General features: G+C 36.0%; 1 protein-coding gene across 14 annotated transcripts in view; it reads right to left on the reverse strand.

Annotated features, from left to right (window-relative positions):
* LOC121958441 (microtubule-associated protein tau-like) overlaps window positions 1-21,399 on the reverse strand; it is a 58,558-nt gene that overhangs the window by 21,763 nt on the left and 15,396 nt on the right. For 5 of the 14 annotated variants that reach the window (XM_042507359.1, XM_042507353.1, XM_042507360.1 and 2 more), the window contains 12 exons: window positions 17,801-17,872; window positions 17,097-17,189; window positions 15,799-15,822; window positions 12,310-12,344; window positions 10,385-10,525; window positions 9,231-9,294; window positions 9,074-9,112; window positions 8,610-8,851; window positions 5,341-5,433; window positions 3,480-3,572; window positions 1,444-1,525; window positions 676-782 (listed from right to left, as the gene is read on the reverse strand). In XM_042507359.1, coding sequence (XP_042363293.1) covers window positions 676-782; window positions 1,444-1,525; window positions 3,480-3,572; window positions 5,341-5,433; window positions 8,610-8,851; window positions 9,074-9,112; window positions 9,231-9,294; window positions 10,385-10,525; window positions 12,310-12,344; window positions 15,799-15,822; window positions 17,097-17,189; window positions 17,801-17,872 — 1,085 coding nt within the window. The remainder of the gene's footprint in view (window positions 1-675; window positions 783-1,443; window positions 1,526-3,479; window positions 3,573-5,340; window positions 5,434-8,609; window positions 8,852-9,073; window positions 9,113-9,230; window positions 9,295-10,384; window positions 10,526-12,309; window positions 12,345-15,798; window positions 15,823-17,096; window positions 17,190-17,800; window positions 17,873-21,399) is intronic. The other 9 variants (XM_042507354.1, XM_042507365.1, XM_042507363.1 and 6 more) reach the window with 9 other exon arrangements.

A 21,399-nucleotide genomic window follows, 5' to 3' on the forward strand; every position in this document is an offset into this window, starting at 1 on the left:
GTAGTTTTACAAAAATGTGGAAAAATGCTGCACTTTTAGTTTCCTGACAGTATTTCATACTCTTTTATTTTCTTAAATTATAATTTAAAAAAAATCTTTACTGCAAAGATCACTGTGCCTTATTGCTGATTCATGTTGCTTTCTAAAACACTTTTTATAAGAATATTAATATTCTTATAAAAAGTATATATATAATATTATTATAATATTATGCAAACAAAAATAAAGTGTTTTTTTTAATATGTAAAACTTCTTTTTCATGCTGCGTTCAGGTACTGTTAGAATTTTAATATGTCGTCTAATTTAATTAATCTATTTTAATTAGTTTATCTTTTATTTACTCTTTTATTCTGTCTCGATCGTGTTTAATTCTATTATTAGGAATATTATTTCTGTGTTTACTGCTAATATTCTTTTAATTTTATTCACTCAAATTGGTACGGGTTGTTGTTGGTATTTTTGTTTTGTAATTGTATCTGTATTATTATTATTATTATTATTATTATTATTATTATTATTATTATCATTATTATTCTCATTATAATGAGTGAACTCTCCAGCTGTGCAGGTTAAGGGTTTGGCCATGCAGTCAGCAGAGCTGGCAGAGGGGTATGAAAAGCACATAAAGCCTTAATCTGCTGATTTTAACATGGAGTTTGGTTGAGGTGTTTTTACCCGTTTCTGTCCGCCTCCGGGGACGTGACCGATGTTGTCAAGGGAGCCGATCTTCGACTGAACTTTAAACTCCAGCTTCTCATTTTTGATCTCGATATTTCCGCCACCTGAAAACATTCGTCACCAACGATAATGAGTTAAAGAAATATATGTAAATATACACAAAAAACACGTAAGATGTTTTATTAAAACACCTTTGGGCCCGCTTTAATATCACACACACTCATATCGCTCTGCGCACGAAATGTGCTTTAAAAATCAAGATTTATAAATATTATTCATTGATATCATTTTATACTTTCGTGAAGTCCATTTTTTTTTAGTCCGAATCATAAATATCATCAAATACTCATTAATTTTCAGAATTTTTACATTTTGCAGGTTTTTGTCATGATGCCACTATGCTTTTGGATATTATAACTTTATTCTCATAAAATTACAACACTTTCTCGTAAAATTACAACTTTATTCTCTTAACATTACGAGTGTCTTCTAAAACAAATTACAACAATTTTTCTCGTAAAACTACGACTTTATTCTCGTAATATTACAAGTTTCTTCTAATAAAATTACAACTTTTTTCCTAGTAAAACTACGACCTAATACTCGTAATATCTGGAGTTTATTCTCGAAATCTAACTTTTCTTTTCTTTAACAATCCTCCATATACACAAACTTTTCCCCAAAAGATATAAAGTTCCTGATGTCAACTGATTCTTTTATTTGTGCTCATTTTATGTCTGCAGGATAATTTAATCACAGTTGTACCTGGCTTATGACGGATGTTATCTTTCGATCCACATTTCGACTGAACGTTGGTCAAATCGATCTTTTTGTGCACAATCTGAACCTGCGAGGCGACAAAACAGACAGCAGAAACACAGTTTTAATTTTCAAACCGACACTCGTCACTCTAAACTCAGTTTGCATGCAAACTACAGAGGAGCTGAGGCTACACACTGGCCTGTTAGTCTCCTACGACTGGAAGAAACACGGATCAATAAAACACTGAATCAGACATGTGAGAGCAAACTGGATTAGATATGAACGTTCAGAATCTGTGACCGTTTTTAGCAAAGAAATGCAGTAAAATGATCCTGTTTAAAAACGTTAAGTGTTAAATGGTATTCTGCATTCTTTCGCTGCTCATGTTGGCTGCAGATAGTGTCTCTCATCTCTCCTGTCATGGCCGATTGTCTCGTAACACAAAGCGCTCAGTCTCTCCGCTGAGGTCATCTCAGTGCTCGTCACAACGGGCGCAGTTCGGACAGAGACTCTTTGTTACTGTGCGGAGACTCCCTCTCCTTTATGACACCATTAGCTCGCCTCACCACGAGGGAGTTAAAGGTTTCTCTTTAACAGATTTTTCTTATCTGATTTTTGCAGCTCGATTCAGTTTTGAATCAAAATAAAACCACACACAGAGTTCATGCATGTTTGCTTCAGGGGCCAGTTTCGGGTGGTAAAACTCTCTGATCACAGTCAGACCGACAAGCACAGATTCAACAGTTATCAAGCCTACAGGAGACCATGAGCATTACATAACGCCGTGAGCACTGTGAGCGCCGCACCGACGGAAAAAAAAAAAAACGTTTACAGCAACTTAACAGAGTCAGTGCAGACAAAAAGAAAACCAGTGGTAGTCAATTTTATCTATGTTTTTTCTATGGTGGCGGTGAAGGAAGTATTCAGATGCTTTATATTTGTAAAAGTATGAATATCAAACTGTAAAATACTAAAAAAGCGATTGAAGTATAACAGGAAGACGTTCTTAAAGAGTGACTTTGGTATTTTTCAACCTGAAATGTATTTTCAATGTTTTTGTGTCTAAGCAACTAAAAGGAACAAAAAAATGTGAAATTGGTCTAAAATTGAGCGAGAGCGCTGCAGCTGCAAAACTGGCTACAATTTAAACACTTGGGTACGGAAGCCCTAAAAGGACATCTTTCTATAAATTTTATTTTCTCCGTTTTCTCGTGATAACGACATATTTCCGGTTGTTTTCTCAAAATTTTTCAGATGTTTTGTTTTCTTAATCGGCAGAAAATTATGTCTTTATCTCGACAAAATGGACTTCGTTTTCCCAAGATGAATTAATCCGTTATCGCGGGAAAACCAACGTTGTTTACCCGAGATAAGGAGAAAAATAAGTCGTTATAATGAGAAAATAAACGTCATAATCTCAAGATAACGGCGTAAATAAGTCATGATCTCAAGAAAACAACCGGAAATATGTTTTATATTAGCACATACTTAAGATAAAGCATCATCTGCAGATAACAAACCTGTAATACAAAATAAATGCGAATAATAAACTGAGGAACTATCATGGTTATATCTATTAGCTGAAATTTACCCTCGAAAAATATTAATTTGCAAAGTGACTAGTAGATATGGGTGTCAAATATATATAAAAAAGTAAAAAATATAATATTAAAGTTGTTTAAAATAAAGAAACGTTTACTTTACTGTGTATTTCAGTACAGTTTTTGGGTAAATGTACTTGATTTTGTTCCACCGCTGCGCTTTAGTGCTGCTCTGGCGGTCAGTATGAAATGCTCATGTCTGTGTATTAATGATAAACCTGTTAATAGGAGGTGTTAACAGTGCTGGAGTATCGAGGGTTGACACACACAGGAGGTTCGTGCACGCTGACATCCTGCTCCTTTGTGAAGATGCATTCAGGAGAAGCAACAAGAAGAAGAAGAAGGAGAAGAAGAAGAAGAAGAAGAAGAAGAAGAAGGGTTTTTGGCATCGGCTGCATACCTGCAGCGTGCAACGGGCCAAATCCCTTATCTACTCACATTGCCACCACCGGGTACATGTTTTATATTATCTTTGGAGCCACATCGGGACTGCACATTAGTAAAGTCCAGCTTCTTATCAAGAATTTGTACCTGGAAAGTTGATATGAAAGACGGTTATCCTGCAGGAAGCAACAACAGCAGTGGAGCTGCGGGTGAGGACCAGTGCTGGAGAGGAAATTAGATCGTGGAGGGACGAGTTAGAGGCTCGGAGGAGCGAGATCTGACCGGAGGGGACGTGGCTGACTGAGGAGGACGGGGAGGGACTTTATGTGATGATGGGAGCTGCAGAGAAACTCTCCTGATGTGGATTCTCACTCACTTTACCACCTCTGGGTTCATGTTTGAACCTGTCTTCACCCCACCCTCAGGTCAAGTATTTCAGAGGTTTTTAAACTGTAAGCTGTGACAGTATGTGGTCCTCAGATACTTTAAATCCGTTAGGGCCAGATTAGTGTCAAAGATTTCAACACACAGTCGTAAAAAGACATTTTCAATCCAATGAGACTCGCACGCACGTTTTCAGGATATCATTTTCTTCAATGTCATGAACAAACATCCATAAATCAGCTTAGGAATCATTTTTTGAAATTAAAGTAATCAAGTGGTAGGTGTCTGTATATTTACAGTGTATTTACAGAGTACAATGCAAAAATGAGACTATAAATCCCCAATTCCCCAAGTCACAGCTCAATCAAATCTTGGTACACTTTTTTTAAATTTTATTATTTTTTTTATTTTTATATTTTTGTATTGAATTTAAAAAACAATACAGATATATTAAAATATTTATCTTTTTATATTTATTTTTTTATTTAACATTTATTTTTAAAAAATATCTATTTCATATATTTTATTCAGCACATTTGAAATATTTCTTTCCATGAGCACACTTTTATTTATTGTATTTTATCATTTTTTTCATATTTTATATTTTATTTTAGAGCTCTATTTTTTTTATTTTTTTTCATTTTTGTTTCCATAAGTACAATACAAACAGGAGCATCTGATAACTAACTTGGCACACTTAAAATGGCATCAATTTTCGAAAATCTAAAAACCCACTCTGAGTCAGAACTCAATCAATCCAGAACAAAGACGTGACGGACATATTTTTAGATTCAGTGTGACTCAGACGTCCTCACAAAGTCATTGTCTCTGATGTCCATCACGAATAAAGCCATTCAATTTGCTTATAAAAAAAACCCCAAAACGTTAACTGTAGAACTTTCCTGAGAATTATTATAATATAATTATTTCTGAGGTTTTGAGTATTAAAGTAATCAGGTGATAGTTGTGTGTGCACTCATAAGTACAATTTGCCAAAAATGTTTCAGTTAAGGCTAAAAATGTGGTTTGATAGTGTTGACATACAGCGAGCACACAGCCAAAGTGTCAGATTTCCAAAGCCTCTGAAGTATTTGGACCTGGAGGAGTTTACTTTTCATTGAGGGTTGGTTTTGATGATCATAACTGCAGAGATACTCAAAACTTGAGTTCATCCCTTGAGTTACTCACATTGCCGCCACCGGGTGCGTGTTTGATATTGTCTTTGGAGCCGCACTTAGACTGGACATTACTATAATCCACCTTCAGGTCAAGGATTTTAACCTGGAAATGTGCAGAGGTAAGGGGAGGAGACTGTTACCCTGTGACACTACCGAAGTGACACGAAGCCTTCTGTTAAGAAGAAAAAAACAAAATAAAGAAAGTAGAAGTATAGAATAAAAGAGGGATTACATGCTCCATTTTTTTTTAAAAATTGTGAATATTTTCTGCTACTTGTATCAGAGGTATCATGAACAAGAGCCCAGAGAGAAAATTAAAAATTAAAGTTTCAAAAGTAAAAAAGATTTCCCACCTTGCCTCCGCCGGGCGTGTGCTTTATGTTGTCTTTAGATCCGCAACGAGACTGAACGTTAGCCAAGTCCAGCTTCTTATCGAGGATTTGGACCTGCAAAAGTGTGAGACAAAAAAATAGAATAATTCAGAAAATTAAAATAAGAGCGGCTGGAGGAGGGGATCAGCCCCAGAGGAGAAAACAGGATGTTGAAGGGATGAAGAATAAGACATAATCTGACATATTTCATTAAAGGTGTCACTCCAGCTGTTTGATTCAACCACTGCAGATCATACTGCGGTTTTCTAATACTTCAATAACTTCAATAACTTCTATAACTTTTTGATGATAAAAAATAGTTATTTGAAAAAATTAAAAAAAATGTCCAATAATTTAAATGATTATTTTCTGTGAAATTATTTTTCTGATAAAATAAAAATAATTATAAGGTTATTTTACGATATTAATGAGGTTCAACAAGCTATATTTTTAAAAAAATCAGAGCACATTTTTCTATATGTTTTTTTTTTTCATTACAACCATATGACCCTTTTAATTATATATATATATATTTTTTTAAAAATTAATAAAATGTTACAGATGCCAACTCTGGCGCATTGAACAGTGGTCTCTTGGTTAAATCTAGGGTAGGCAGTTTCATTTAGGCTTCAAAATAATAAAATTAAATATAAAAATAAAGAAAAATAACAATAAAAAATAATAAATTTTAAGCATATTAAAACTGAAGTGGTCTAAAGACTCCTGTTTGTTTTGAACGATAGTAATAAAACAAATATAAGAAATTGTTTTTTAAAAAATGGCAAATTAAATAATAATAAATGCTGAATGGTTTACTATTATGCATTTTTATTTATTTGCTTATTTTTATTTTTTTCTTTGTATTTGTCTTATGATATAAAGGTATATATATATATACCTTTTTTATAGTATTTAATATTCCCACCTTTTTCTTTTCCCCTCATCTATTTATTTTTTTAATTTTATTTTACTTTTTATTTATTAACATATCTTTTTGTCTCATTTCTTAAGTTATTTTTTTTTTTTTTTACAAGATTGAAAAGTTTCCATGTTCATTTGGTTGAGTATTTTGTTTCAGCATAAACCAATTAAAAAAGAATTACAAATTAATAAACGAATAAAAGTCTAAAAAAAACCCTCTGTTTTACTGTATGAAGCACATGAATATGCCGGTTGGTTTTATTTTCAGATCGTGGCTGCCAGATTTCTGCCTACCCCAGCTTTAAATACACCTTGAATTCAAATGAAATATTTCAGACATTTCACAGATTTCATTCAGAAGTCCATCTTCCTCTCGTGTATTTAAAAAAAAATAGAGAACACAAATAAAAAGAGCACTTCCTTTTTTCGTTTTTACCAAAAGTTGGTTTTGATGATCATAACTGCAGAGATACTCAAGAGTCGGGTGTTGAGTTCATCCCTCAGTTACTCACATTGCCGCCCCCGGTACATGTTTCACATTGTCTTTGGAGCCACACTTAGACTGGACATTACTATAATCCAACTTCTGATCAAGGATTTGTACCTGGAAGAGTGAAAACGTCAGCTTTTAGATTTCTGAGTGGAGACGACATGAGCTGTGAGTCCTGAGATAAAAAGAGGCTGCTGACTCAGAGACGGCTGTGAACTCGTATCGAGTTGCGTAACATGCAGGTCGAGGTGAAACCACGTCAGAGAAGAAGAGAGGGAGGTCACTGAGCCACGACAACACGGCTCTCTCATTTCCTTCAGGACCTGAAGCGCCCAATAATGTAATGATATAATAAAAACGTAATAAAGCCTGAAAATGTGATAAAATGTGAACTTAAGTTGAAAATCTAATAAAATTCAAAAATGCAATAACCTGATGTGATGAAAGGTCCTAATTGATACTGTAATAAAAAAATAGATAATAATAATAATAAATTATTATTATTAATTATGATGTGAAAATAAATTTATTAAAAAAATAAATATTTATATAAAAATATTTTTTTGTCTGATAATGTGAAACATTTTTCTGTGACTTTTTTTCTGATAATATATAAATAATTCTGTAAAATAAATCTGAAAATGAGTTTTTGGTAATAATGTAAAAAACAAAATTTTCATTTTTTTCTGATAATATAAAATAATTATCTAAAACATAATAAAAAAAATAATTACCTGTACATATTTTTGTCCAATAATGTAAATGATTATGTTGAGTGATGTTTTTTTAAAAAGAAAAATAATCATCTGTGAAATTGGGTTCAGGTAGTGAAAATGATTATATTATGTGATTTTTTTCTGAAAATACAAAAATAATCTGTCAATAATCTTTTGTCCGATAATCTAAAAAAGACATTTCTGTGAATTTTCATTCTGGGTATATAAAAATAATTATCTTTAAATTATTTCTTTTTTTGATGATGTAATATGACTGGATTTAATGTCTTCCTCTTCATTTATATGCTCTGTAAAGTGTTCCCTAAAATTTTCTTGATAAAAAGAAAACTATCTGTATAGTATTACATATAGTATTACATTATGGACATTAGTAGTTTTAGGTGAAAAGAGACCTACCTGAAAAAAAGTCTCAGTAACGTATTGAGGTATTACATTATTGTGATAAGGAGGTCATATTACAATAACGGCCAAGTTATTACATTTTGGGGGTTTTATTACATTGTCAATCGAGTTAAGTGCACAATTCAGACTTAAAATCAGGCTTAATTACATTTCCAGGAGCTACTGTGTGCTTCAGGACCAAATTAAGGATCATTGCATTCAGTAATGAACATTTGTGTTTGTTTTCTTTCTCTTTTCTGGTCATTTCGACGTCAGGAAGCTAAAAACTCTTTAACTCATATTCACTGACTTTGGTCCATAAATATCTCAACACGAGATGATCTAAATTTCAGCAGGAAAACATCGGACACGTGACCACAGCTCCACAGAATTAGAACAAAGACTTGGCAAAGCTTTTTATGCTAAAACGGACCTCACACACACACACACACACACACACACACACATTTAAAGCACACTGAACTGTATTGATCAGACAGCACTGCAAACATCAAAAGGCAGATTTGAGTTTCAGTTTCTCAGAAGCTCTGGAGGCAGAAACGAGCTGATTGGCTGATTCACATCTCTGGTTTTTAACCTTTTTTTTTCCTCCACTAAGCTGATCGAAAACCTCGAGATAAGATAATATAAAGAAATTTAATATGGAGAGGCTCGGACTGCACGCGCAGTGAGATGCAGCGTCAGCAGGTGAGTCGGGTTACCTTTCCACCTCCAGGCTGGTGTTTGATGTTGTCTGTGGAGCCGATCTTGGACCTGACGTTCTTCAGGTCCGGCATGGGCGCCGCAGCAGCCAGAGGGGCCGGCGAGCGGGTCTTCAGCGAGCCCGGGGATTTCGGAGTGGAACGCACCACGGCGACCTTTTTCACCTTGTTGGCCTCGGCCGCCGCCTTCGCTTGGCTAGCGGGTGATTTCGGGGTGCCGGGGCTGCTCTGTCCACTCTTATCTTCAATCAGAGAAACGTCAAGTCAGAGATTTTCAACGAGTCGACTCATGGATGAAATTAAAAAAGCTGAAAATAAAACACACAAGGAGCTCTGCCGACTAAAAGCTGTCCAAGTTTGATCCAGGACCGGATCAGACTGTGGCGTCGTGCCCATGCGAGGCCTAAAGTGATCTCTAATGATTTGTGCTTTTTTTTTTCTTTGCTGTTTTTATTTTTTTTTACCTTTTTCAATTTTTGGAGTGGGAGGTTTCTTGGCACTAGCTGTATCACAAAAAATGACACATCATAAGTGATCCTCAAATCTTACTCCTTATAAAGTCACATAAATGAAAAAATTAAAATTTTGAAACGAAGTGAAAATAAGTTTTTTGTTCTGTACCTGGTTGAGCTGCAGTTCTGGCAGAAGTTTTGGCCGGTGGGGTTTGAGACTTTGCAGCTGCACTCTGAAAATCAAAGAAAACCAAGAAGGCCTTTAGTATTCAGCAGAGACGCTGCTTTCACCACAGTCACTCGCTTTCATTCAAGTGCAAGAATTCAAAACATGTCTGGAGACAATTACACACAAATCTTGTTCTGATCTGGTCGTGCAAATGATGAATGGACGAGGCTTTGAAAAAATGAATGCAGGTTTGGATGCGTTTGTGTTTCTTTGACCTCTCAGAGAAGAAGACTGAGCACCCATCAGTCGTCTTTAACCCTCTGAAACCTGGACAGACATCAGTGTTTTTGTGCTGCGTTCAGACTCCTTTGACAAGCAATTAAGACTTTTAAACCTGAATAAACTGGTTGATTTTTTTTCTCTCCAAAACACGGAAAAAAGGAATGAACTTGGCAAGAAATTTAATTGAAACTTGCAGGAAATCAGACTTTTTTTTTAGGATTTTTTTTCTGCAAAATTTTGGGTTATTACCCTCTCTCCATGATTTGAAAGAAATCAAGTCAAATTGCTAAGGTTTTAAAGGGTTGAACTCAGGTCAGATCTAAACTCTCAGCCCAGGAACCAGAAGAAAAAGTTAACATTGTACGTTTTTGCAAAACTAAAATGCGCCTCATTTGCACCTTTCATATGCATCATGTAAACGTTGTGCAGTGAGGTTGTATGAGAGCTGATTTTGTCGTTGGGAGGGGGATGGTGACACATTGCTGCATTTTCTGCCAGAATAATGTGATGATAAGGAAGGTTTTTTCTTTTTTATGGACACTTTCCGACTTGGACCGTCTCACAAAGCGGTTGTTTTGTATGTTGTCTCCGTTTCCAGCAGGTTAGTGCCGGGAAAAGCGATTGTTTTTTAACCAATGCACAACTGTGATTCCTGGTGGGATAGAGAGATGAAAAGTGGCTCATCTTTACAAAAACATTGCTGCCTTTTCTGAAGGAATAGCGTTTTTTACAGAGACACTGCTGTGTTTCCAGGTGGTATTGAACCTGGCCAACATCATAAATGTACAGAACATCTCCCTGGTTTGCAGAAACATATGATGCGAACATTTCTCTGGGTTGAGACTGTCGGCTGCTGTAGGAGCTGTACTTACTCCGGGCTGCCTGGGCCCTGTGCTGCTGGCTTTAATGGGGATGGAGCTGGGGCCGTTTCGGGAAGAGGCGTGTGTTTTGTTGCCCCTGGTGACTACGGACGGTCTTTTAAGGGAAGAGGTTGGTTTGGTGGTAGTTTGAGTCTTTTTCATGAGGAGGAAAAAAAATGAATAATAAAAGCAAAAGTTCTAATGACAACGAACAGAAAACAGAAGAAATGACTGAACAAATGAAAAATGATGGAAAAAAATGAATGAAGTTCACAAATGTTAAAGGATTCATCTGGTTTACTACAACTTAGGTGTTATTTTTTAAGCTTCGGTCATCTTTTCAATCAGTTGTAAAAGCCACAAAAATGAGGGGAAAAAAAACACACAACAAATGTCCAACAAATAACCAGATAAAAAAAAAACAGCATGTTTTTATCTGATTGCCCCAAACCATCTAAATCCCTGCTACAAAAGAGAGTCATTCACTAATCTGCTGTGGCCGCACTTTGGTTTAGTGTATGAACAAAAACCACAATTTTCAGCTCTACAGAGCATTTTAGTATCTTTTGGCTCATTGTTTTGGTTTTCTGGACCACAGATTTACTGCTCTTTTTAACTCTCAAAACTCTCACAGTGTCATTTACTGAGAGACAGTTGTAAAAAAAAAACAGAGTTATTTTTCTACAACTGCTCATCTTGTAAGAACGCCCAAAATCGAGCAGTTAGGAGGCAGGATTACAGACAATGCTAGTGCTAGTGCTCGGATGCAGATGATGCAGCTAATTTTATACTTGAAAGTCAAACTTTCAAAGGAATGACCAAGGCTGCACCTACAATACTGTATCCAGTTCTCTTATACATCTACGCCCTAACCTCCTCTCTGAAGATTTTGCGCCGCTGATAACAGCAGTCGCATTAAGAAGGACTCTCAGGCTGGAATTACACAAGTCTTGATGTCTTGATGCCCAATTCTGATTTGTTGCCTAAATCAGATTTTTTTAACCGCTTGCTTACTCAAAGTGACTCAAATCCGATATCTGCATTTAAACCGGCTTAAACCTTTCTTGCGCTTAAAGCAATGCGCATGCATAAACGAAAACTGGAACGTCCTTATAAACATGTTTGTTCTAACACAAGGCCTGTATTTTCGTCCAAAGTAATCCAAGTGTCCTGAAGCCCCAACGTGCCAAGTTGTTTTGAAAACTGACACTGGCATCATGTTTTTAGCCTTGTTGCAGCCTGTAGCTCGCAGTGTGGGAGCCACGTTCACATATGCACGTGCACACGAGACTGTCGAGAGCTCGCAGTATCAGCAGTTAGCATGTAAACACCGGCGTGCAGATACTGCGAGCTCTTGTTGGTCTTGTGCATATGTAAACGTGGCTTCCACACTGCACGCTACAGGCTGCAACAAGGCTAAAAACATGACGCCAGTGACGTTTTTCAAAACAACTTGGCACGTCGGGGCTTCAGGATCACTTTGGAGACATTTTGTGGTTTTATTATGTTTTTTTGTTAATGTTTGGACCCTGGTCATCATTTGCTTCAATTATGAGTGCAACGCCTTTTCCCTGTGAACCTCCAGCAGTGTTTTGTGGATTATAAAACTTTTTTGACCGGATTATCTAAACCACTTTTGGTGGAGGTAAATTTTTAAAGATTTAAAAGCACATTCATCTTTCATTGCACAAATAAATGTGTGTGTGCACAAAACCACAGCAAGCCTGCCTTAATTTTCCTTTCTAACTACTTCTGTTCAACCTGGAGATTTATTTACAACCTCTGACTGAATATTTCTCGCTTCCCATATTTCCAGATCAATGGTTCAATAACTGATAGAAAAGTCTGACAAACCTTAAAAAATATGCTCCAAATTGTAATAAACCAGAATTATGCCTTTAATAAAAGAAATGGTCATAATGTTCACGGTCACATACCTTATCTGCAGCGCCGTTATCCATCTTTGCTGAAGCTACAGACACAAGAGAGAAGCAGATGATGAGATTTTAGCTTTAATAACTTTCATTTCCAGGACTACCGAGTGTGTGCCTAAACACATTCACATGGCAAAGAAATGAAACCAAATGTTGGTGATATGCAGCATGCATCGTGACACAAAGTGCTCGTGGAAACCAAAAAGGTGGATTTTTTTTCTTTTTTCGGGGGGCTGCATAAACCAGCAGAGTGAGCAGAGATGGAGACATGAAAGAAAAAGTGGGGAGGGAGGACAACAAGCTTCTCCTCGGGTCCGATAAGAGTAAAAAACTCGGAGGGAGAGTGCAGCATGACAAACAGTAGAAGCTGCTTTGTAAAAGAAACAAGTGGAAGAAACTGAAGAGGAGTCTGGTGAACATGACAGCAAACAGACCTTTGAAAACAGCCACCGGCACCAAAGACTTTCTGGCTGCGGAGGTCTGGGGGGGAGTTTTCTGCAGCTCGGCGGTACGGGTGGTCTGAGCCACAATCATGTCTGAGTCATTATTAATGTCGGGCTTTGAATGGCCGGCCCTGTGTAACGATGAGTCACTGCTGCTGTTTTCAGCCGCTGGGTCGGCTGGCATTTCGGTTAAAATGTTCTCGGAAATGTTGTGAGGATCTTCTGAATGAGACAGATTTTGGGCGTTTTGTGTTTCAGGGACGTTTTTGGACTCTCCATCTTGTTCGGAGTAAATCTCCTCTCCCTGGCTGAAGCTCCTGTCTCCGATGGATGTCAGATCTTCCAAAGCGGCGCTTCGGACTAAAGACATCCCGGACAGATTGCTCATTTCCGTCAGGCACTCTGAGGCGTCCAGGCTGATCGCCCTCTGAGAGTCCACAGCTCCGCTCCGCTCAGGGCTCCTCCCGCCGGCCGGTGCATCTCGTCTTATCTCGAGGTCTTCAGAGGCCCATAAAGAGCCACTTAGACTCTTCCCACACTCCTCCGCCGCCTCATTTCCTGGGTCCACGGGGCAGGAAGCTCCCATGAAGTCAGCGCCCTCCCCAGCAGCTCCGTCTACAGCAGGATTTGACCCCGAAAACGCAAACTCGCCGCAGACTCCAGTACCAGGCTTTGCTAATTGTGTTTGGAAAGCAGATTAATGGTGACATTCACAGCACTTGTTTTCCATCTCCCCATTGAAACAAGAAAATAATAATCAGAGAAGTGAAAAAGAAACCCATGAGGAAAATCAAAAGATAGTTTTAATAAACCAGGAACACACAGAGAGAGCTATAAAAGGTGACGATGCAAGACGTGATCAGTGGTGCTTCATGAACGTAAAATGAGATGGAAATGGACAGTAATGCATCACACTGGGGTGACAGACGACAGATGATGCATTCCAGTGAACACGATGAACAGACCACAAAAAATACATTTATATCGTAAAAAAAGTGATTAAAATAAGAAATAACGCATTTTTAAACTCCTTTGTGACTGTAAAATAGTGCATCCCCCCAAAAAACTGCACCTCTGAACTTTTGCTTTGTGCAGCTATAAAACTGCCTGGAGTCTGCAGTGTGACACCACAACAACTATTAACTTACACAGTGTAAAATAAAAATAATACGCAATAAATTTCTGCATTTATTTAGCATTTAAACAATGCATTTTTAAACAAGAGTTTAAAAAAAACATAAAAAGGATAATTAAATTTGCCAATTAATAAAAACATTTCCTCAACCCTACATTTACGTCACAGTTTCCAGAGACCTGAACTAAAAGCTAAATTCATCTTTGCTCTCTTCAAAGCCAAACAGTAATTTTACCTCTCTGAACGTGGAAGCTGCCGGTCTACTGCTGCCTCCATCAGTTAGTTTGTGTTTATGTGTGACTTCAGTGTTTTAAAACATAAGTTTGGATTTCCTAAAATCACACAATAACCAATCAAACCACAATAATCAATGGAGCCTGGCTCTGAAGAGATCACAGACATACTTAATTATTTGTATTTTTCAGAATTTCTTTAAGGTTATTTTTTTTTATTTTTGCTTATTTTCAGGTATTTTTCTTCTATTTATTCTATTTTTATTTAATTATTTTTACAGCTGTGGTTTGGTCAGTTGATCATTGCCTTTTTCCCATTTTTTTTTAAGAAATCAAACCAATCTGCTTAGGTTTCAAAGGTTTAAATAGTTGAATTTATTTGTGTTATAACGAAATCCTCGATCCGTCAGTAAGTTTGTGTTATTGTGTGAGTTTTGTGTTTTAAATTGTTAGTTTGGCTTCACTAGAATCACATGATACCATAAAAAACTGAAGTCTGGCTTTGGAGAAAATAGATAAATTTTACTTTAAGCTCAGTTTAAACATGGAAACCATTTACTTCAATTCACAAACGATTTTCTCAGTTTTTGGATTCTTCGTTCACCATAGAGGCATACGAGAAAAACAGAGTTTTTTTCAAGAATTCAGCATAATTCGGGATGAGTAGCTGATATGAAAATGATCATTTTGTGGGTGTTCATTAATAAATGCTTTAACTGCAAACGCCTTTTTTGAAACCTGGATTGTCAGTTTGCCTGTGCTGCGTTCAGATGCCTTTCATGACCTATTTGACCTTTTGACACCTCAGCAAACTGGTTTAATGCTTCTTTTTGCTTTTTCCTTTAACCGTGGGGGGAAAAAAGGCAGTAACCAACTTGGCAAGAAACGTCCCACAAATTGCAAGAAATTCATAAAAGGTGAAAAGAAAGTTACCTAAAAATAAGTTTTAAAAAAGAGGTTATTAGAAAGTTATCCAAAAAAAGTAAAAATGTCATTTTATATTTAAATCTGTTTCCAATAAAAGGGATTCAATACATGAAATGAATAATTACTTTCATTTTTCTTCACTTATTAAGGCCATTTTCATGTTTTTTGTTTTTTGTTTGTTTTGCTTATTTTTTTAAACTTATTTTTCTGGTATTTTTCTTGTGTTTTAATTTAATTTTTTTATTTAATTTTTTACATTTTTTTTTTTTTAATTTTTAGGACAGGAGATTGCCGGCATGAAGGGGGGAGAGAGAGAGGATGACATGCAGCAAAGGGCTGCAAGCTGGAATTAAACCAACGGCCGCTGCAGCAATGACACTGCCCTCATATATCGGGCGCCTGCTTTATCCACTGAGCCACCTGACGCCCCGTAATTCAATTTTTATTTCATTTTATCTTTTTGGTTTTTACAAATTTCTTGCTAATTTTTGGGCCATTTCTTGTTCAGTAGCCCACTGGCCTCTTGTCATCTTTTTTAAAATTTGCTAAGGTTTCAAAGGTGGTTGGATTTATTTATGCTTTATAACTAAACCCTGCAAAAATGCAGAACTATTCAGGTATCACACACACTATGAGAACAGATTGCAGAGCAGATCGTTTCGTCCACCTGCAGCTCGAACTGTATTCATATCTATATCTGCTGCAGTAAATAAATGCAGTCTAAGTGCGATCGATAAAAGAGGAAACGGCCTACCTGTTGAAGCTGCTCCTCCTGCTGCTGAAACATGATGAGGCAAATGGAAAAAGACATTAGTAATGAGTTTCTGTCATTCATGAGCGATTAATTCACTCACTGCAGAGAAATCAATACAGAGCCCACAAACAGCAGGAAGCCCAAAGCAAATAACTGTTAAATAAATCACTCAAAAGCAGATTAATATGCAAACGACCACTGTTTTCTGTGACGCGGTGCAGCCGTACCACACTTAAGCTGGTGCTCCATGTGGTACTTCAGCTGTTTTTAACATTATTCTGGCGTTCCCCGCCACCGGGAGCGCTGCATCTGTTTAACAGATCGCAGGAGTCTTAAATCTGCCTGCGGTCTGGCACATTCCCTTCATTCTGAAATAGCCAGGATGTAACCATCTTTTTCATTTAAAAACAGAACATGTTGGAGTCTGTTTATGATCATGAAAGCAGCAGAGGATCGACCATCAGAGCATGCACAGGGAAAAAAAAAAAAAAAAGAAAGAAGCCAGAGAATAAACTCCCCAAAAACTTTCCCAATAATGATGCTGAAAGAAAAACATTGTAAGCTTCATTTTTTAAAATCAGCAGAAACACAACAGCAGCTGTTTAAGTAGAAACTTAAGAAGTCCAGCACTTATTCCTGAAGCGTGTCAGATGAAAAGGTCGATGCCAGTCTGACGTCTGAACGTGCAACATGAAGCTGAAATCAGCTGGTTTGTTTATTATAACAAACTGGAAACAAGAAAACAGCATTCTGGTTAAAACTCTGCTGTTTTTGTTAAATTTGCACAATTAACTGATTATTGCTAAATAAAAACAATATTTTTTTTGCTTGATTTCCTGATTTTTATTTATTTACCTACTTATTTTCTCGTCTGTTTATTTGTCATTATATACTTTGTAAACTTCATTTTTTCTTGAATATTTCAGATATATTGTTGTTTTTCTTTTTGACTGTGCTGTACCTTTCACCTAAAATTTGGAAAAATGTTCGGTTTGTCAATTAAAACAAAAAAAAAAAACTAAATGAATAACTAAATAAATAAACAGTAGTTGCAAAACTGTCAATCAGAGAGATTTAAGTTTCTCCAGGCGAGCTGTTTCCCTCTGTTTCCAGCCTTTATGCTAGCTAAGCTAACCAGCTGCTGACTGAAGCCTCATATTTATTACACAGACATCAAATGTGGCATCAATCTTCTCATCAGCGAAAAAAAAAACCAAATATATTTCCCAAACCAGAAAAAAAACTGAAAGCAGAAGCAGCTTGAAAAGAGGCGGGAGCTCAAAGACCGAAAGGCGTACCGAGCTGCCCCTCGTCTTCACATGAGGCGCTCTCTTTTTTGGGGAGCTCGGGCGCTTCGGCTCCGACAGCGCCTTCCTCCGCGGGCGCCTCTGCTGCGGGATAAACGGACGTCAGTCAGTCAGTCAGAAGAACAGATTAAATCTCACCCTAATCTGACAGACCGTCCTCAGGTTTACCGAAGCTAAATCTGCCTCCTGACGTCGTGTTGTGGTATTTCTCATGTTTTTTAATAGATCAAGGAGCAGTTTTCGACCTGATGACCCTCGTCTCCACCTCGCTGTCACTCTCAGTCTGTGTGATCAAAGCGTGACTCGACCCAGACTGAGTCCTGCAGGCACACAGAGCCACCGCTCTCCATGCCGGTCAGCGATCTGCAGCCGGTGAGCTGCTGATTGTTCACTGTGTAAAAAAACTCTCTCTGTTTGCAAAAACACATGCACCAGTTGGCTATAAATATCAAAAAAGCAGGTTCGAAGCATTCATTAGCAAACAAATTCAAACCAAAGCGAGCTGGAAATCATAAAAACTGTGAGTCAGAAGAAAATCAACAAAGTAAGAAGCACATTTCTTCGATTTTATCTCTGAAACGAAAGTAAAGTTATTGATAAAAGAGGAGAAATGAAACTAAACACAAACTGAAACATGCCAAATGAGGGTCAGGTTAATAAAGCCGTCATGACACGAGGAGCGCGGGCGGGCGTACCGGCTTTCACCGCCTCGTCACTGAGGTCAGACGCAGCTTTCACCTCGCTTTCACTGGGCGCCGCTTCATCCTCTGTGAATTAAAGGTAAACCGGAGGTCAAGCCGGAGCTACGCTGAAAAAAAAGAACTGCTGACCAGCTTAAAACAATCACTTCAGTCGGTTACACTTAAACTAATTAAGTTTCTTCAACTCGACTTTTAAGCAGTTTGTTAATCGGACTTAATCAATTGGGTTTTTTTTTTTAAGATTTTTTATTGACTCGATAACTAAACAGCAGAGTGCTCTCCAAATTCTCAGAAACATCTCAGATTTAAAAGACAAAATTACTTAATAATAATAATAATAATAATGAAAAAATAGATAGGGCAAAAGAATAAATACATGAATAAGTACATAGATAAATAAATATATTAATGAATTAATGAATAATAAAGGAAAAATCAAGAAAAAATAAATAAATAAAAAAATAAAATTAAAAAATAAATAAATAAAAATAAATGAATAACAACAATAAAAAATCTACCATCTATACTGAAAAAGGCAGATACATTAAAAAGGAGACCAAGTCCTTTAAAATAGACCATCATCCCCCTCCACTCGTGCCGTTGGTCTTTCTAAGGGTGTGACACAGGGTACGTTTGCGGTGCCACTGCGTAACTGACGGAGGTTTGTCACATATCCACTGCTTTAAAATACAGCAATGAGAAGGAGTTTGTCATATTTTGAATAATCACTTGATATTGAAGCAGGTATTTTAAGATGGTTAACAATTCTCTTTTTTTCAGTGTTATTTTTCAGCCGTCATTATTGTTAAAAACTTGTTAAATCAACCACAAGTAAAGTTCACGTGAGCTGTGAAACAGAATTAAAATGGTTAAAATGTTTTAGAGACCAGAAAAATCCATTAAAACATATAAAAACAGGTCTTAAATTTAATTATGACACCATTTTTCTTACCTAAAACAGTCATTTTAAATAATGTGACATTATTTTCTGAAAAAAAAAAGTTTTTAGATAATAAACAGGAAACTCTGAGAAACACATTTAGACCCTCAGAAACTCAGAAGACACATAACTTCATAAAAATGTCAAAGTTAAAGCAAAAACACCACAATATTTAAGCTATTACACCATATTACAATGTTTAAAATCCTGATATTAACAATATTTATGATGGAGAAGCTAAATCAGCTTATTGTGAAGCACTTTGAGCTGCATTCCTAGCATGAAAAGTGCCCTATAAATAACATTTATTATTATTATTATTATCATTATTATATTCATAATTATGTATTAAATTTAAACCGAATTTTTAAAAATACATTTTTAAGCATTTTTTTCAGGTTATTTCTTTCTTTGTATTTTTTTTTTTTTGTTTGTATTTTTGACATATTTTCAGGTAATTTTCTTGTACTTTTCAGAGATTTCTTGCTAATTTCTTGGTTATTTCTTCTTTGATTTTTGAATAAAATAAAGCCATTTTTGCCCAGGTTTCAAAAGTTTGAATAAATAATTGTGTGAAAGGAATTAAAAGCCTGTCTCATACAGATGCCTCTCCAAAATATAAGCCTGCTGAGTTCAGTAATTTAGGCAAATCTGAAATTTTTGTATTGCTTCTATGTTTTTATTTTATGTCTTATTCTATTAAAATGTATTGTTTTATTCTTCCTTTATGTTTATTGTCTTGCACCAAAACACAAAGTCAAATTCCTTGTATATTTAAATGTCCTTGGCAATAAAACCCGATTTTGACTGATTCAGATAATAGCCGGGGTTATTAATTAAAGATTTACAATATCCTTATGAGTTTATAAAGGAAATTTTGCATTTTAAAACCGCAATGACCCCAATTCACTACTCTACGTTTCCTCTAAACTAACAACACAACTAACTTCACTCTACAAACACTTTTCCATCTACGTCTTGTACGATCACATGCAGGAGATACTCACTGTGAGTTTCGCTGCTGATTAAAGTGCTGCGAACCTCTGCAGACAGACCTGAGTGTGTGTGCTGCTGCTTCCTGTTTGCACGCGAGATGATGAGGAGTGGAAACGGGGAGAACGACTGCACTAGAGAGGGCTGCAAACTGGGGAACGCTAGGCTACGCACTAACGAGCCATACGGTTGGTAAGAAGGGACGAGAGGGAAGAAACTGAAACTGATTATTAGCAAGAACAATCTGTCTGCGCTCTTTGTTTATTCATTTATTTTGAGACATTCTGACAAACGAGACATTTATTAATAACCCTTTTTTTCTGTGCGTGATGCAGAGCCTGATTGTTTGCGATGTGAATCGGCGTACAGTGACTCAGGACGGAGACAGGAGCTCGTTCTGACCCAGATGCCGGCTGGATTACGGAGCGAAGTGCAGCTGCAGTCGGACACTCGGGGCCAGTCAAGCATGTCTTGTGTCCCATTATGTAAAAGCGGGATTAAAACAAAGCTCGGCTGAAACGGCTCGGCCTTCGATTCTGCACAGACCACAGAGACTTTTAGGAAACTGTACATGTTTATATGAATCTTCTTCATCTTCTCTTAGAGATGAATTTAAGAATATGCTTCTGGGATTAAAGTGCTAACATTAAGCCTCAGTAACGGAGCCGAAAAGTTTATCAGCAGGGTCACGTGACTAGAAATATTTAAATTGCATCTATAAGCAGTTAATAAATATTACATAAATGGTTTAAAACACACTATAATGTCACTAAAATCATATTTAAAGATGTTTTTATTTGTTTACTAATGAAAAGTGTCATTTATTACACCTCTTTGAAAAGCATATTTTACACAATAGCAACTCTATCATTATAATTAACATTTAAAAGACCATATATCTGCTTACAAAGACATTATGGTCAGTTTGAATCATTTATTAATTGCTTATATCATTTTTAAATATAGGAGGATAGTGAGGGTGTTAAAATAAAATATTACCATTAAATAATATATATCAATATTCATTTAATTTTAATAAAAATTATCCTTTACAGAATGTAATGTTATCATTCTACAGTTTTTTAAAATAATAATATATTACATATATAATATATATATTTTTAATATATAATATTTAATACAATTAATGATTTTTATAGATTTTGTTTCACACATAAGAAATATTGTTTTTTTTAATGTAATTTTACATTTTTTTTATATTGTGATGAACATCTATTTGAAAATGTTTTTCGATTTTCAACAAACACAAATAATTTTTGCAGCTACTGAAGGTTATGTTGGTATAATATCACTGTTTAGTTAGGGCTGGGCAATATGGAGAAAATCAAATATCACAATATTTTTGACAAAATATCTCAAAATCAAGATGACACTGCAGGATGATGGTTGGTGCTTTCATAAAATATTTACACAATGAATTTTTTAATAAATAATCATCAGTAATGTGGATATAATGACTGAGTGGATAAAGTCAAATAATAAAACATTTGGTAAATATTAAGCACACGTTTGTTTTCATAGGTGCTTCATGTCCATTCATAACTTCTCTTTAAATTTAAGCATATAAATATATTATTGATCTCAGACATCAGGTGCATTTATGTTGTTGCTGCACATTCAAAATCTGCATTAAAGCTAT

Source organism: Plectropomus leopardus, chromosome 19 (genome assembly GCF_008729295.1).
Source record: "Plectropomus leopardus isolate mb chromosome 19, YSFRI_Pleo_2.0, whole genome shotgun sequence".
Classification (NCBI taxonomy): Eukaryota; Metazoa; Chordata; class Actinopteri; order Perciformes; family Serranidae; genus Plectropomus; species Plectropomus leopardus.